Source organism: Nuphar pumila, chromosome 17 (assembly GCF_984573655.1).
Source record: "Nuphar pumila chromosome 17, dmNupPumi1.hap1.1, whole genome shotgun sequence".
In the NCBI taxonomy this organism is placed as follows: Eukaryota; Viridiplantae; Streptophyta; class Magnoliopsida; order Nymphaeales; family Nymphaeaceae; genus Nuphar; species Nuphar pumila.
The window spans coordinates 78,677,523-78,694,729 of record NC_143265.1 but is presented as its reverse complement, the minus strand read 5'-3'; the positions used below and the strand labels follow the sequence as shown (position 1 = coordinate 78,694,729).

Below are 17,207 nucleotides of genomic sequence, written 5' to 3'. Positions count from 1 at the left end.
AAAGCAAACATGCCCTAAAATTGCAAAAAGAAGGTAACGTAAAAGAAGAGAACAATGGTGGCATCAATACAAAGGCATGAAAGCTTTAGCACGAGAAAATATTCAATTTGGCTGCTTAAAATTCTCAAGGTATAGTATGAAGTATGCATATGATGTTTGGATTGATCATGGAGTTGGGGAGAATTGAGATTCAATAGCATAAAAATTCTCCCATAGAATATGAAGATGCTTAAAGTTTTTTTGGTGAAATAGAAATCCAATTCAAAATCCAAACATGGGATGACTTTGAACATGCATAGGAGTAGGGATGGCAGTGGACCGGGGGAAAGCGGCGCCCCGCCTCACCCCGTTTGGACCGGGGATGAAGGGTATGAAACGGGGATGGAGGCGGGGGTGGAGGATAAAATCCATCCCCGCCGCGGAGGCGGGGCGGGGGTGGATGTGCACTTTTCCCCGCCACGATCCCCGCCCCGACCACTTTTCCCCGCAATATCCCCGCCCCGCCCCGCCTCATCCCCGTTTGGACCGGAGATGAAGGGTATGAAACGGGGATGGAGGCGGGGGTGGAGGATAAAATCCATCCCCGCCGCGGAGGCGGGGCAGGGGTGGAGGATAAAATTTTGAGGCGGGGCGGGGGTGGAAACCTTGTCCCCCGCCCCGCCCCACTGCCATCCCTACATAGGAGATGATCTTGGGGGAAAAGTCAGGGGGGTGGAGGTCCTTGCCTCAGAGTTGTAACGCCACCACCACCACCACCACCACCACCACCACCACCACCACCACCGGCGCGCCGGCGTGATGATCAAAGGCAGGCTGAGTCAGCCAGGTTTTTGAGTCTCGTACCGTTTTTTCTTGCTATAAATAAATAAAATAAAAAAAGTTAGTTATATTAGCCAATGACTTTCAATGTAATTCAAAAAATCTTGATTTTTGCTTCTAATTTCCTAGGACGATGTTGGCAAGTGGGTAGGACAGAATCATTGGAAGGCGATTTGTTCAACTTGTACGACCTTGTTATGCAACAGGAAAATTATGTCACTTTCTTTTTCCTCTCAAGGAAACGTCATTGTCATTTTTCCTGAGATTCGTACTAATCCAACGACGTCAGATCATATAATATCGCCGAAAGTTAAATAAGCTGTTTGGTTCGTGAAGTGGGAAATGGATTCTCTGGAATTCAAATTTTGTCTTGACCCATGGTTGGATTTAGGGCTGCAAACAGATTGGATATGGTCAGATATTTGATCCTAGTCTAGTCTGGCATGTTTTATTGCGGATATAGATCATCATTTAAGTAAGATTCCAATGTACATTCAGATCGGACCCAGGTATGTTCAATCGAGTTACTTTCGGATCCGGATCAACATTTTAAGTTAGGTCTAGAATTTATCTAATCCAAAATTTGGCCCAATTACATTTTTTATATGTCACTAGCTTGTTTTTGTTCAATTTTTTCTTTATCTCTTATTATGATATGTATTTAGGATTCGGATTCGGATTCAGATTCAGTCTTACCTATTCGAATCTGAATAATACTCTGTGTACTATTTATATTTTGGGTTCATATCAATGTTCAAGAATGGCCAGAACTCGATCGAACTGAACTTAAACCTAAACCCAAACTCGAATGCAATGTTCAAGGTTCAAAATTCAGGTGGAATCAGACTTGGATCAGATTTTTAGGTATGGTATCAGGTCCTGACTCGGGTTTAATTGGGTCTACTATAAAAAAAAAAAATCATACCCGGACTCAATAAAAACTGCACGAACCAAACCCGGTAAAACCATATGTTTTTATGATTTTTACGTTGAAAAATGGCGGGTCTTAATAGGAACTTGGGTCGGGTATTTCCGATCCATTATAAAAGCCTAAAGGCGGTTCCATGATCTCCCTTCATGCCTCCACCCTCCGTTTCCCTCCTTCCTCTGTGGGCGATTTCATCACTCATCATCTTTTTTTTTTTTTTTGTGCCTTAATTTTCCCAAAATGGCTCCCAAATTGGTACCCTCTTTTCCGACTTCAAATTTTCCTTTTTTTTAATCATCGATTTTTTAAATTTCTGTCATTTTCCATGTATTGGCTTGAATTTCCTCTTCATTAAAAAACTGAAAAAATATGGTATAAATTTGAGATGGAATTTCGATGGTTAGGGTTTTTGTAGGATCACGCGGTCAACCGATATGTAAATCATTAAGAAGTAATCATTAAAAAAAATTAGATTGTTCATCTTTGGGGATGATAGTTAGGGCTAGGGTTTTGAGTGCTTTGCATGTTTTGATCGAGCCTTGTGTGGACATGTTGCTCTTTGGTGCCACCGACCGGTCGATGTAAATATGTGTAAATCGGTTGGTTCTCTCTTTGGTTTGTAGAGTGTTTGTTTTTGGTCTTCGCCGGATCGGAGAGTCGTTGTACAGTTATGGATAGAATGGTTCGAGAGGTGGATCGTGGCAGAAATAGGGTTGCAGATTTGAAGCGGAAGCGGGCGGTGAAGTGCGCTGCTTATCTTGCGGGGCGTGGTCGGAGCAATCGTGCAGGTTCGAGGAGGGGACTACCGATTCCGGCAGCGGCGGCGGAGGGGTTCGGGCACGGGTGTGGGTGTTGTTCTGGGAAGGCCGTGATCAACAACTACTCGAACTTCCGCAAGAGCGGGCTGCCCAAGCGGTTGATGTTCTTCTCGAAAGGGGAGTGGTGCGATTTCCCCGCGCACGTGATGGGTACTCTCACGGACGCGTTTGGTTGCAAGAGATCCGCCGTCGAGGTGGTGTTGGATGGGCGTCTCTGCCTCGTCGATTTTCTTCGCATGGTCTGTGTCGATCTCAGAAGCGGGATGCAGCAATCCGTTGCGTGGATCGATGAATCAAAACGGTGCTTCTTTCCGAAATTTTTCTTTGATGGTAGTGAGGACAAGGATGGGAGGAATTACAGGCATCCGATGCCTGCAAATGCACCTGAGATTGAGTTGAAGGTTGAAATCGGTGTTAGTGGGGCAGGTAGTTCGAGGACAGACTATAAGAGCGATGGATCAGTCTTGCATGCAAAGACTGTAAGGGTTAAGCAGAACCCGCTTACTGATGATCGCAGTGATCTATATCAGGATTCTGGTGGTGGTCGAAACCAGCCTGTAGAAATCAAAGAAGTAATTGGTGAAAATGGTGACTTGTTGCCTGAGGGAGGAGTCGGGAGAGGGTTATCCAGTATGAGCCAGGGGGTCCTAGAAAATTTTGGGTCAGAAGCTCTATGTGATAAGATGGTCGGCTTGGGGAGAGGATCTGGTGATTACATTGCCGTTCGCAATATGTTTCTTATGGGTTTGGGTACACTTGTGACATCTAGCCATATAGTTGGGATTTATCGTTACTCTCTGACAAGTAGTCTTGCACAGGCTCGGATGCAGCTGTTTGAAAGTCAGGTTCAGGTCATGAATAAGTACCGTGGTGATGCAAATGTTAGGTATGCATGGCATGGCTCTTCAAGAGATGGTATTATTGAGATTATGCTTCATGGTTTCGGAAGAATCCGAAAGCTCATGAATGGAGTGGCATATGGGAGTGGCATCTATCTCTCACCAAAAGAATGCCCCCATATCAGGTGATTTTTTCCGTTAGTATTGCTGCACTGATCTTGAATTATCTTACTTTGCTTATTGATGCATTTTGCTCAGTTTATCTCTGAGGTTGCCACTGTATTACATTGTTTAGCCTTTCTTTTGCATCTTGCTTCTGTGCTGCAAGGTGCCTAATATTATTTTTAAATGCTTGTGTACAGTGCCAGTTATTCTGATATTGACGAAAAAGGCTTGCAGCACATGGTATTATGCCGTGTGATAATGGGAAATATGGAACAAGTTCCTCTTGCTTCTGAACAGTTCTATCCTAGCAGTGAGAATTTTGATAGTGGTGTGGATGATCTTAGGGATCCTAAACATTATATCATATGGGGTACCCATATGAACACACACATACTTCCAGAGTATGTTGTGAGTTTTAAGGTGCCTCTTTGTGTTCAAGGTAATTTGGTCTGCAACAACATGACTGGATAGTTGAACTTTTTTAATAGCCCTTACTGCTCCACACTGATTTTGTTCTTTTCTGCATTTCCTCTTGTTTTGGATAAAATTTAAGAGTACTGGGCTGGACTGAAAGAAAGTCAAAGCACAGTTGGTTCAGTGGCAGTCAGAAATTCTCAGTTGCCTGACAGCCATATAAAACGAGATACCGCAACTGCTGATTTGGTAAGAAGATTTTGAGTTTTAGTTTGTAATGTCCATTACTTAATGGATCAGTTGTTGACGTTTGTTCACTTAGAATGGGCTGGTAAACAGTTGAATCAATGGAGCCCTCTCATGAGCAGTTGGTGCCTTACCAAAGTATGGAAGTTCGTGTACTTAGAGGTTCAACTTTGCTTCTTCATTGATAGGAGCTTATGGAGTTGTGCCCTGTGATGGTGTACATGAAAATTTGTCTGGTTTATTGATAATAGTATGGAGCTCTGTATCTTGTGCTTGTGCCATATGCTTAATTGGAAGTTCAGCTGCCTTTGTTTTTTCTGAGATATTGGATATCAATTTTAACTTTTCTAAGGGTGGTCAACAAAATGTATAGGGAAATTCACCAGAGCCAGTGAAGAAGCCAACTTCGTCTTGGATGCCATTTCCACTACTTTTTGCTGCAATTGAGAGGCATGTATCCCCTGCAAATAAGAAGCGCCTTGATGGTTATTATGATGATTTCAAGGTGCAACAACTTGGAGTTTGATGTAGCTCTATGCTGGATTCTCGTCTTGTGAACTTTTTGTCATGTGCTTTATTTTCTTTTTGCACCAGTGGAAAAGGTTGACCAGAGAAGAGCTTATTAAAAGGTTAAGATTGATCGTTGGAGATGATCTGCTGATAGCCACCTTGAAAAATTTGCAAACCTATGTGAGTTTCTAGCTCTAAAAGTTTACGAATTTGTTTTGTTAAACCCATGTGTGGTCCCTACTTCTTATTCAGGCTAATGAAAGTGGTAAAATATTGGATTATATTCTATTTTATCAAATACTGCCTTAAGATAATGTGTGGCTAATGTAGTGTATCATTTCATTGTGAATGTTGATATGGAAGTAAAATGGAATCTGCTGATGCATGGGCTGTTGTAAAATGAATTGGTATCGGCTATATCTCGGCGAGGCTATTTCTCGCGATGTTATAGGTTTGGTGATAAATCTCGGGCTTGAAAAAATAAAAAAATAACATAAATAAGTAAGAAAATATCATGTTTAGATAATAAAAAAATTAAAAAATGCAAAATAAATAAAAAAACACACATTTAAGATGTAGATAATGAATAAAAACAGTGAATAACCACTAATATCATGATATTATCAAATTGTTGATATTTTACCTATAATATCGTTCGCCAAAAATGCAGCGATAATTTCTCGATATTTTGAAAATATCGCCGATATATGTGACTATGGATTGCACATAGGTGGATGTGTGCACGTGCGCATGCATGTATGTGTGCGCGTGTTTGTGTGTGTGTGTGCGCGTGTTTGTGCAAGTGTGCATGCATGAGCATGTGTGTGCGCAGGCACGCAGGTGCAGGTGCAGGTGCATGTGTGGTTGTGTGTGTGTGTGTGTGGTCCATGTGTGCACAGACTGAAGCTCACTGCATGGACTTTAGGTGAAAAGGCTATTACAGTTAATCTTGTACAAGCTTATCTGTTTTGCCTGCTTGGAGTAATATACTGACTGACTTCTATTGTCTTTCTATTCGAATAGTTATGGTTTTCCCTTTTTTCCCCTGATCCTGTGTTGGTTTTTTCTTTGATATTTTCCCTGCTTTTGTTTTTCATTTTACATTTTTAATTTTAAGGTTATACGGAAATTGAGGAAGTAAGTTGGGGACTGTTCTATTTGTGGCCTAAAAACAGAAAATAGTATTATCTTGAAATTGGGATGCTTGTGTATACGTGCACTATGTATTGGAGCATACTGTAGTCTGTAGTATGGGTTAATGCAGAAATCTCTGTGAAAGCAAATGACTCCTAACAGCACCACACCTCACTTATCTCTTGCTATGGACTGTCATCTACTTCTGCTTCATTAACTTTTATGGGGTGTATGTTTCAGATGTGAGAAAGAGAAACACAGATCTCATTTGACTTGTGTTTCACGACACTAGAATCATGTGAAATTGTTTCACAAGATACTTTATTATTTTGTGTGTGCTTCATGTCAAGTGAGAAAGTCAATAACTTTGTGCCCCCCATAGCCAAAAATACTCTTTTGAATTTATTACAAGAGGCACACCATGGGGAAAGGAAGTGGTAAGCTCTTACCAGGGTGACGGGAATGATCCCACTTTCATGTGAATCCTGTGGTCAAAGATAAAGTTGTCTCGTTGACCTTTGTCTCGCCAAATTGGTATGTTTGTTTCACTGTAAGAAAATGAGCCATTTCTGTATGGAAATGGCACCTTTTCACACCGGAATATGTGAAACAAAAGCACTGTTGATGATTTCTTTTCTTGTATTTGATAAATTTTATCCATTATGCAGATAACTGCATTTCTTTTAGTTTGTTTTTATTTTTGATGGAAAACTGGTTCCAGAGTATTGAATGGCTGTTAGGAGCTTTGGAGGAGTTTAATGAATGGGAAAGGAATCAGACCCTGGACAGATCAATGGCTAGGTCTGTAGACTCTGTACATCCACCAAGCTATCCTTTCCCTTTGGTTGTAGCAAGAGTCAAAAAGGGTGTAGTGCCAAGCTATCATTTAAAGTATGGAGTGCAGAATGTCATGTTGAGTTAGGATCCTACTATGGGGGAGATTGACAAATAAGAGGACATGATGGATGCTCTGGCTGGGAGCTGATTTATTGGCAAGAGTAGGACAATATGTTTTTGAAGTGTTGGAGTGTCACGAGAGTTCTTGGTCAAATGCTGCGACTGATCTCTTTTGGAATCACAGTTCACTGCCTTTTTCTTGAAACACTTGATATTCTAGTGGTCCAAACCAGTTCTCATGATTGGTTTTGCTGGACCGAGCGGTAACACAACTGAACTTGAAGCAAACAGGTTATTTGTGGCTAACAAATGCTGCCTTTGCAACTTGGTGTAAGAATCCGCTTTCCATCTATTTTAGTAATGTTTGTTCTTCAGAAAACTTTCTGAGTTGCCATGGTGGGACTTATGAATGGACCTTTGGGGGTGTGGGGGTGGGTTAAAGCCGTAGTCAGTGGATTTGATGTTTGGCGTTCATGGGCTGACAAGTCTCAAAGGCATGCTGTGGGGTCGAATCATTAGAACTAGAGAGGGCTTGGGTTTGCTTAAAACACTGGGTTGTGGTTCACTACCAAAAGTGGAGAAGTTATAAGTATGGGTGAAACACATCCAGCAGGCTATTTTGGATCCATGACTGGGAGGAAAAAGTGAGTGAACATCTGGAAGTGGCATTCCTCATTAATTTGTTGATATATCATGTTGGAGAGAACCAGAAATTGTAATGGTTCACCAATAATCTGGCCATGATAGACTGCAGGATTCAGAGTGCCGCACTATGCTTTTCCCTGAAAGGAATGGCAGGGGAATAAGGACATTCAATGAATTTGTTTTTACTTTTCAGGAGGATGGCATTGACTTTAGATATGTGATGTGTTGCTTTATTTTCTATCTTTGATCTGGGGGAGAACATTAGGTGAATATGTTTCATGAGGATGGGATCAACTTTCGATACATGATATATTGTTTTATTTTCTATCTTTGACCTAACATCATTATGAAAAAGTGTGTTATTTCAGTTACATAGACAGCAGTTCTATTATACATAATACATTTTGTATCCTTGTCAAGGAAAGGAAGATTGAATTCTAAACGAATCCATCTAAGCCACAGTTTGCTTTTCCTTTAAAAATCCTACTGTTTGTATCCTTCCATATAAGCCATCACATTCAGGAACACCACCATTTCTTACCTTTACTTCTAAAACATGAAGCCATTGTAACTTGTCTGATTGATGCAATATCTTTGAGCCAGCTCTTTAATCTGACCAGGCTATTTTGACTGTTGTTCCATATCCCTTTATATACAAGCCATACTTAAAACTTTATAAAAGTGTTCGTACCCCAGTATCTGCAGCTGTATCCATGTCACATAGGCTAGCATGAATATATTTTACAGAAGGGCCACGCTCAAAAGGGATGGGAAGAGGTTTGTTCAGCTTCAGGCATAGAGATTGCCTGTTGATAAATTTTTTTGGTGGTTTTCTGACATTATATGGATATTTTACCTTTGAAGTGATTGAAAGTTGGTACTTTATGTCTTGTATAGACTGGACATTTCTTTGTTTTTGTTGTAACCATCTGAGCCTTTCCTTTTATGAATTCAAATGAATAATCTTGAACAATCTTTTCTTTATTTTACTATCGTGGTCGTTCAATGACTTGTAGCAATTTTCAATTTATGTGGCTTTCTCTGCAGAACATATCTGTTTTTAGCAAAATAGCTGGTGACTGAAGCTTATCATTACAATATCAAACCGTACATTTCTGCTTGTGTTGGTATCTCTTGTATAAATATCCATGGTGAACCAGCAATTTGGTTGTGATTTTTTTTTTCGGATGAGAAATGCTAGGGGATTGGCCCCCTTCCATTTTATTGAAAGGACTATACAGAGCAATGTAGTTGTGATTTGTTAATTGACTTCTTATGCATGCATTCATTTTTCTCCTTTCATGTGCATTTCTGTTGGTTAACTGAAGCTATAAGCATATTTTGCTGCTTTTCAGTAAGCAGAAAACCTACCAATGTATCATATAAGTATTTTTTTTCTCAATTTTTGAAAAATGCTTTGAATTCTAACTGGAAGAAAGGGATTAATCTTGAGCCCGTCCTTTGTCATTATTTGCTACTTTACCTGCTATAGTCTAGATGGAAAAGGATTATACTTGCTATTAATCTTCAATCTTCATGGACGATTTAATTAGCACATGTAGAATTAATATAACAAAAAAAATGTTCCTCTGCTTAAATTGATGTGCTCTTGATAATGAAATACCAAGCTGGATTGCTTATGAAAACTTCTGAAAGTAGCATTGTTTTTTATGCTGCTGTTTCTCATGGTATTTTTTTTAAGAATAAATTTCAGATGTGTGTGGCTTCATGTTCATTTCTAAATTTCTGCCTATAAAATGTTTGCAGAGAAGTGGCACCCCTGTTTCAAAATAAACCAAAACTGTTCGAGGAAGCTCTAGAAAGACAAAATCGGGTATGCTTGGTACTTGGTGCTATTAGTCATATTTGTAACCTTATTATACAATGGGCTTTTTGTATCATCTTTCATGCTTCCATATTTTGAGGGAAGTATGATTTAAAGCAAATATATTCATCTTCTTTTAATCTTAGATAGGCTGTTAGTATTGTTTTAGTGTAATTGATAGAAATACTATGTCTGTTCTGCGATCAACCTCAACATAGCTAGGGTTCTACAAATTCCATGGGTTGATTGTTGGCAGCAGTATGATTTGGTGGGTGGTGTTCAAGGTTCTTATTGTTAAAATGTAAATACATTGTATATATGCGTATTCAAGTAACTGGAAACTAAACAATGTATTGTGACAACAAAAATGCGATATACATTGTTAGTAACCATACCTTTCACTAGCGCACCAAACATATCAAAATGGATTGTCACTACGTACGAGAGGAGTATCTAAATGACAGCATTGATCTGCCGTATGTTACATCAGATTGTATGTTACCAGTTGACAGATTTCTTTATCAAACCTCTCTTAGCTCCTAGGTTTCACTTCTTTTTAGGTAAACTTTTGGTCATTATACCGTAAGTTTGAGGGGGGTGTTAAAATGTAAATACATTGTATATATATGTATATTTATATATATGTGTGTGTAGAGTCACTGGAATATGAGAACTAATGTGTGAACCACTTTTTTCATGGATCTTTTGTTCTTTTCTCTTGAATCTAACCGTACAGATGTGATCTACATGCTTGGATTTATAAGAACCCGCTCTTGAATCATCTGATTTTTTATGCATAAACGTGATTTTTTAAGGTTTTAAAATCAATGTCTCATTTCTTCATAAATATTCAAGCATTCAAAAGTCACATTTTTTCATTGAAAATACATGATTCAATGGTTGATTCCTAGCAAATTCACCATGCCAAGCACATCCACATGGTTGGATTTGCAAAATAAGTGTTGGAAATGCCCACATTTCTAGTTCTCATATCCCAGTTACTCTATATGTATATATAAATATAAATTTTCTTTTTTTTCATTCTATTTTTTCCTTTCTTCTTTTATCTTTTGTATTTAAACCTTGGTCAACCAAAGTTGACCAAGCCCAACGGCTAGAGAGGGCTCTCTCTAGCCCATTGTGTTGTCTCTTCTCTCCCTCTTTGTGTGTATATATATAGGGGATCTCTCCCCATTGGAATGTATTCTTTTTGCGTACTTGATATTAATAAAATCTTAATTTGTTAATTGTGAGAGCCTTTTTTGTGCATGCCCTTTGTGGTTCACTTTTTTGCTTGTCCATTTTTTATCTCTTGGTGGACAATCTTGTTCGTAGTTGAAGACTCATTTCCTTACACTTATCTCACTGTCTCATTATTCTTATTATTTTTGTTGTTATTGTTAACACTGTTATTTGGTTTTAAAATTTCATTCATTAAACATTAGCTAATGATGTGCTTTGTTACCTGAGCTATTAATGATTTGTTTTGCTGGCCAGCTATAGGCCTCTGGCTATTTCCATCATATCATAAGTAACTTAATATATACTCTTCTGATGAGTTCTGTGTTGTTTCTCTAGTTTTAAATCGTGCTTATTGGTTCCATTCTTTGAAATATTAAGTAGCAATATTTGTCTTGCTGTTGTGGCATGCTTTCTGTGTGGTGGATGCTTTGTCTATTATAACAGATTGTGTTTGAGATTCTTGCTGAAAGGATTCCCATATTTTCATTTTTCCTAATTATTGATTGACTCCCAGTATTTGATGTTAAGAATGTTTTCTTCTGCCAATGGGTGTTGTCACAAAGTTCTTTGTCATGTTTGTATTTGTTGGTGTCAGAAATTTCAAATTCTCATCATTGTGAAGCATTTTATCCTGGTCAAGGTCTGGAATTCAAGATGTTTTAATAAACGTGATGGGGTTTCATTTGGTTTAGTTTAGGAGAAGATTTCTTGCTTGCATTTCTCTAAGTCCAGCGTATGGCATGGATGGAAAAGTACTTGGTTTCTGCAGGGCTGCATAAGTATGTTTTGTTTCTGGACTTTCGGACATGAATGTAGTAGCTAGATGTTGTGAAGTTTCATGGTTCCTTTGGGTTGGTTGTACTGCTTCATTGTAAACTACTAATTCTTCAGACAAGTTTCCTCTCACGCAGAATTATATATGAAATCAAAGGACTATTACTTGAGTTTAGAAATTTTATTTTATTTTTGCTCTCTCCATTTGTTTCCTTGTATGTTAGCAAGATCATGTGTTTCCTGGCTATATAATGCAGAATCTAATTGATAGGTTTCTTAAGCGGGGTTGGGATGCAGAAGCTCTAATGGGATTTCTGGAGCACACAACTATTGCAGGGTTTCAGGTATCTTCATGCACTATTCAAGAATATCAGACTTCTCTTGTGTGGATTCACCTTTTTCTCTGACCTGTGAAGTTCAGGGGGGGGGGGGTTCATTTTTCAAATGTTGGTTTGGGGTGGGAATTATGTTTGTCTGGTGCTCTTTCTTTATTAGAGCTATAAAGCAGGATATGTTATGCAACAAATCATGAACAATACTGTGTATGGAATTTGTCGACTAAAAACAGTAAATTGTTATTCAGTTGGTATTTTTTTTCTGGGTAGGGTCCTTACACATCTGTGGGCTATTTTTCTCTTTTCTTGAGAACACTCAGGCATATGCTAGTGTTCACATTTGTTACTATCTGGTGCATGTTTTGAGTGTTCAATTCTAGCAATGAATTTTAACATTCTTATCTGTATGAGCGTATTGCGTATTTGGACTGGTCAAGCTTTGTCTGCTGTGTTTTATGTTCCACAATTATATCTGTTAACTGTTTGCTATGCATGATATTTTAGTAGAGTTGATATTGATGGACCTTTTCCTTTTCAAAGCAGCAAAAAGATGCATTTTACAATTTATATTTCGGAACATATTTCTTGCCCAGAACCATATTTCACTTGGCGTTGTACTAAATAACTATGGAATTTGTTTAATGCATTTATTAGAGTGGTTAGCAAGGATTGGTACAGCCTGCTTGCTAAACATGTATGGTGTTTCTTAGCTTTTCTTTCACGTTTTTCTTGGAGTAATCATAAAAGATAAAAAAGAAGAAAAAGACAGAATTTGATTCTAACATTGTGTTCTAATGTGGTGACAAGTTTTTAAGTTCTGGAATAAGAAAGGAAATCTTAACCCCCTAAGCAAGAGCTCAAAATTTATTGGTATTCATTATCGACCAATGCTGGCTAATGAGATACGTGCTGAGGGAATTCTATATTCTTTTGAAAGGTTCAATATACAGTGACTTATTGGGAAATGCATCATGCAATAGTCAACTACCATTCACCAATATTGAAAGTGCTCCTGTGGGCCGATTAGTTTCACGTTTGCTGGTCTATCACTCTTAACTCCATTCTCAAGAGTTGAGGGACAAGCTTTTCTCCTCTGGTGCGCGGAAATACCCAACATTACTCATGGTCCATGCCTCTTTCAGGTCTGTCTGTGTACGCCTTGATGTTCTACTCGGTCTCTACTTTAGTTGCCATTGATATTCCACCACAAAAAAAAAATGCAAATTTTAGTTTTTGTATCTTCATTTCTGTAAATTTTTGCTGAAGTGATCTTGGTAGTATATTATCAGGATCAACTTTAAAAATATTTTCATCTATCTCATGCATTCTATAGAATGTGCAAATTTTTTTTCATATTTGTGTACTTGGCAGATGTTATTCCTCTATTTACTTGCATGTCAGATTTAACGGTGAATGGGACACAATAATGTTAAAACCAAAAGAGCTTTGCATCCTTCTCTTCATGATGAAAGTCGCATTCCTCCGCTGGCCCTACCATATGAAGGGGTGAATGGGTCGGGTTTGATTAGGTAATAACTGAAGGTCCGATTAGAATCTTGGTTGGACTTTTGGGTCCGATTAATATATGGAGGTGGGTATGTTTTGCGAAATTTCAGAAGATAAAAAATATTATTTTACTGGGCATGGTTTGGGTTTGGTTCATGTAATCTTTATGGGATCTGGGTATGGTTTCTCTTATGATTGAACTCGGATTCAGACCTGTTATCATCATCTCAAATCAGGCTTGGGTCTGGTTTTACCTGGATCCAAACCAAACCCGGCCCCTTGACACCCCTAGCCATAAGTAGGGTGTGGGAAGGTGGTGTCTCAGGTCCATGTAAAGGTCTGCGAATCTTTCCATGTGCCAAAGTGCAGTAGGCGGGTCAAGGAAGGTCATCAGCTATGTTTGTCTTGCTCTCCATTCTGATAGTGAAGCGGTTCTTCCTCACAAAATGAATAGCCTCATCACAAGATGCGAACAAAACATGCTAGAGGCTTACTAAGCGGTGGTTCTCGTCCCTCATGGAAGGTCTGTAACGGTTTCTGGATTAATGACAAACCAAAACAAAGCACCCTTTTATTATTTGTTAAAAACTGGTTCATGTGACGGATACTGGTAGCTTTGACTAGCTGGTCAAATCGTCATCAATTTGACCTATGTCTGATTACTGTGTGGATGTCCTGCCTTTAATCATGACAAGTTTTGATTACGAAACCCAAAAAAGTCTTTTTTTTTTTAAAAGTCTACCTGGGGTTAGTCCGACCCCTACCAGTTATTGAACTATACGATTGGGTATTGAACCTGTAACCCGTTGGTGAAACCACAAAGGGGTCGGCAATCTACTGCACAGCCATATTTGGTTTGGGCGTGGCACTGCTCGATGTAAACTTGGTCAGGAGGCCTTGTTTGACCGATGTACATACATATTCTATGGACTTCCTCAAATGCTTTATTCAGTCGTTTTTTTTTTTAAAGGCAAGCTGGGGTTAGACCGACCCTCACCAGTTATTATTCAACATACTACTGGGGTTTGAAACTGCAACGTTCCACCACAAGAATACGTGCACTGACAGCTCCTACCAACCATGCGTAGCCCCCGTTGGTATGCTTTATTCAGGCCTATCTGGACCCTGATCACCCTAAGTCAAATCCAGTCATTTCTGGATCCGGACCAGACCTAAACATATATAGCTTGGGACCCAGCTGAAGTCCGCTGCCCTGGACAAAATATTCTACCTGAAGTTGAAAGCCTCTTCATTCTTCATTGGTGCTCGTTATTTCACGCATTAATCAAGAGAGGACCAGTTGTGGTAACTTGGTCATTTTATGTTGTCTTCAACTTTGAAGCCAAAATAATTTTGTGTTTTCGAAAGAAACATTCAGAACTTGAAAAGCTGTATCTCGAGGTGGAAGAATTTGGTGAAATGGAGTTTTGCACGGTTACATGGGTTCACAAGCATATTTTTTTCAGAGGCAAGCTGGGGATATCCCCAGTGGGACAAAAAAATTCCTTAGGTTTTGTAAAGTTTTTATTTTACCCTTGTAAGCCTTGCAACCTTTACATGTTATGGATTTGGATTGGACATACCTTTGCTTTAGAGATCCAAACTCATGGGAATCTTGACCAGGATCAAAGTGAATCTTACCCATGTTCTCGAGAATGAGAACAGTGGAGAAAGAAGAAAGGTAAAAAATGATATTTTGTCATTTTAGAACATTTAACTCAGGTTAACTTGTTGACGTTAACCGGGTCACAATGGGTCCTTATTTGTCAATTGTAAGAAAAGACTTGGGGCTTATATTAGAAATTCCAGTGACTCCGTGTGGTTATTCAAATTATATGCTAGAGGTAGGCCTCTAAATGTAAATGTCGTATTTTTCAAGGAAGCATATCAGATAAAGAAACATTGAACTAACACTTGCCCTGCGATGTGGGGGATCCCACCCACTTATTTTTTCATGCAAAGAAGACAGGTGTCAAGTCTTATGTAGAAGTTTTACAGCACACTGTAAATCATTGTTTCACTTTTACCGCTCTGTACTTTTACCGTGTACCACTTCAATAAAACCCCACCGCACCAATCCCACTTTGAGTTGAGAGAGAGAGAGAGACGAAGCAGCAGCAGAAGAAGAAGAAGAAGAGGAAGATGGCGGAAGAAGAGAGCCGGAACTACGAGTACTCAGAGGAGAAACCGAAGACACATCGCTTCATCGACATCCAAGGCAATGGAGAGCGAGCCTGCAGCGGAGATCACGCGACCCTCTACGACGTCCTCCACCGTTTCCTCGCCCAAATCTTCTTCCCCGATCCCCAATTCCCCGCCCCCTTCTTCCAGAGGATCAACGGATCCGTCAAAGAGAACGCTCACGATTTCAGGGAGGCGTCGAGAGGCTTCTCTCAGAGCGTCATCGCGTTTACTCGCCGGGGCGGCGCATGGCGCGCCATCCTCGTCACTTCGGTATCAATTATCGCCTCCGATCGCTAATTCTTTGGTGGGTGTTTGTGGGTGATGAATATTTTGGGTTTTTTTTTGCAGGCTGGAGCGATTACTCTTGTGGGGTTAACGGGATTGTTGGCGTTCATGCTCTTCTTCTGCGCGGCTACCATTAACGCGATTGTGATCTCCCTGCTGATGTCGCTAGCGGCTGCCGGCGGGTTTCTGGCTCTGTTCCTCGCTTGCCTGACGGGAATTTATATTGGGGCGCTGTTCGTTGCTGTGTGCGTCGTGTCCACTATCACGTTCATCACCATCTTTGCTGTTCTGGTGACTACAGGTGATTTTCTCATTGCCCATAAATGAAAAAGAAGTTGTGACTGGTGGGAGGGGAATTTTTTTATTTTTTAGTTTGCATGATTGGGGAGAAATGGTGTAGGCACTCATTTTTCTTCTAATGCGCTTGCCCCCCATTTTCCCTCTCTTCTGTATTTCTTTGTTCCAAATCAACAGAAGGTTTTGTTATTTGGTTTAAAAAAAACAAATGGTGAGAGGAACGGGCTTTTGTTCAACACATAGGGTAGAGATTTTCTTTATACCCAACAAAAGGTTGAATTACGGGTTAAGAAACAGCTTGTTTTTTATTTTTTCCCCTTTTGTGTGTTCATGTTCTGCTCTTTTACAGAAAATTTCAATTCATGACGTCATTATTTTATCCATAGAAACAAGAATATGAGGGGTTCAATTTTTTTTGTGTTCAAGCATTTTAAGTTGGTTTTATACTTTTATATGCCCACAAATGGGGGCGAAGTTTACTTACCTTTCCTTTTTTGTTTTTTTAGCTATTATTAAATTTTCTTTTTAACTCTGTGTAGGGTGGGTTGGATTCTTGTGGGCTGTGTGGCAAGCCGTGAAGAAAAGCTTGGATCTGACCAAATACTCGTTGAACGCTACTGGATCGATGATCTCAGCCTATTCTAGTGCTCGACATGTGAAACCTTTTAGAAGCTAAGTGGCTGTTGGATGTTCTGAGATAATATGAGAGTTTGCTGTTGTGCTTTAGTCTGTACACATTAGTCAGTGTTTCGTGTCAAGGCTGCTATGGGTGCTCTCTTGTAGAATATCTCGTTTTGGTGTTCGTTGGAGATCCGTCTTTTGCATGGTAATTACTACGATGGTCACCGCAAAGATTAAAGCTGATTAGAGCAGTTGGTGATCATAAAAAGATAAAAACTTCCTGTTAAAGTTTCCTTGTTTTTTCTGTTTTGTCTGATTTCATAGTAGGTTGAATATCATATCATAAGAATAAATAATGCCAAGATTAGTAAGTAATTATGCTGGATAAAGCAAATAAAAGTGAGTAATATTTATGCTGTTTAGAGTTGTTTCTTGTGGTTTTGGTTCCTCTCATCGTCTGATCAGTTGAACTTCAAATTGCACTGGATGCCATTGTGGTGAATCTTGATCACAACTTGCTTTTTCTATTGTTACCAATTAACCCTTAATTACAGTGATGATGTTTTGTTAGTTCGATTGCCATAGTGAGCTTGTTGGCTAGGCATCATGTAGGCCTTTTTCTGTTATATTCTTTTAGGTGGGATAGTTCAGCTTAATAACCTTTCACATGATATGTAATTCTTTATGTAAAACCAGTGTCATATGGTGTCGTTATTTTGACTC

At 39.3% G+C, this 17,207-nt stretch overlaps 2 protein-coding genes across 7 annotated transcripts; both read left to right on the top strand.

Moving 5' to 3' along the window:
• Positions 1–1,937: 1,937 nt before the first annotated feature.
• On the top strand, positions 1,938–15,126 carry LOC149812368 (putative inactive poly [ADP-ribose] polymerase SRO2). Of its 6 annotated transcripts, XR_016428463.1 has the most exons (9): positions 1,941–3,589; positions 3,767–4,008; positions 4,123–4,232; positions 4,603–4,734; positions 4,824–4,919; positions 9,183–9,249; positions 11,528–11,600; positions 12,529–12,733; positions 15,063–15,126. XR_016428463.1 is itself a non-coding variant. In XM_089992591.1 (7 exons), the coding sequence occupies exons 1-6, from the start codon at positions 2,418–2,420 to the stop codon at positions 9,207–9,209; spliced, it is 1,779 nt and encodes a 592-aa protein (XP_089848717.1). In that variant the 5' UTR covers positions 1,940–2,417; the 3' UTR covers positions 9,210–9,249; positions 11,514–11,837. The 6 variants fall into 6 exon arrangements, 3 of the variants coding, with proteins under 3 accessions (XP_089848718.1, XP_089848717.1, XP_089848716.1); XR_016428461.1 differs by lacking the exon at positions 15,063–15,126 and having other exon boundaries at positions 1,940–3,589; positions 11,514–11,600; positions 12,529–12,931; XR_016428462.1 differs by lacking the exon at positions 15,063–15,126 and having other exon boundaries at positions 12,529–12,931.
• Positions 15,127–15,186: 60 nt separating this feature from the next.
• On the top strand, positions 15,187–16,859 carry LOC149812367 (uncharacterized). The gene is made up of 3 exons (XM_089992518.1): positions 15,187–15,551; positions 15,630–15,867; positions 16,403–16,859. Exons 1-3 carry the CDS (start codon positions 15,240–15,242, stop codon positions 16,537–16,539), a joined length of 687 nt encoding a protein of 228 aa, XP_089848644.1. The 5' UTR covers positions 15,187–15,239; the 3' UTR covers positions 16,540–16,859.
• Positions 16,860–17,207: the final 348 nt, after the last annotated feature.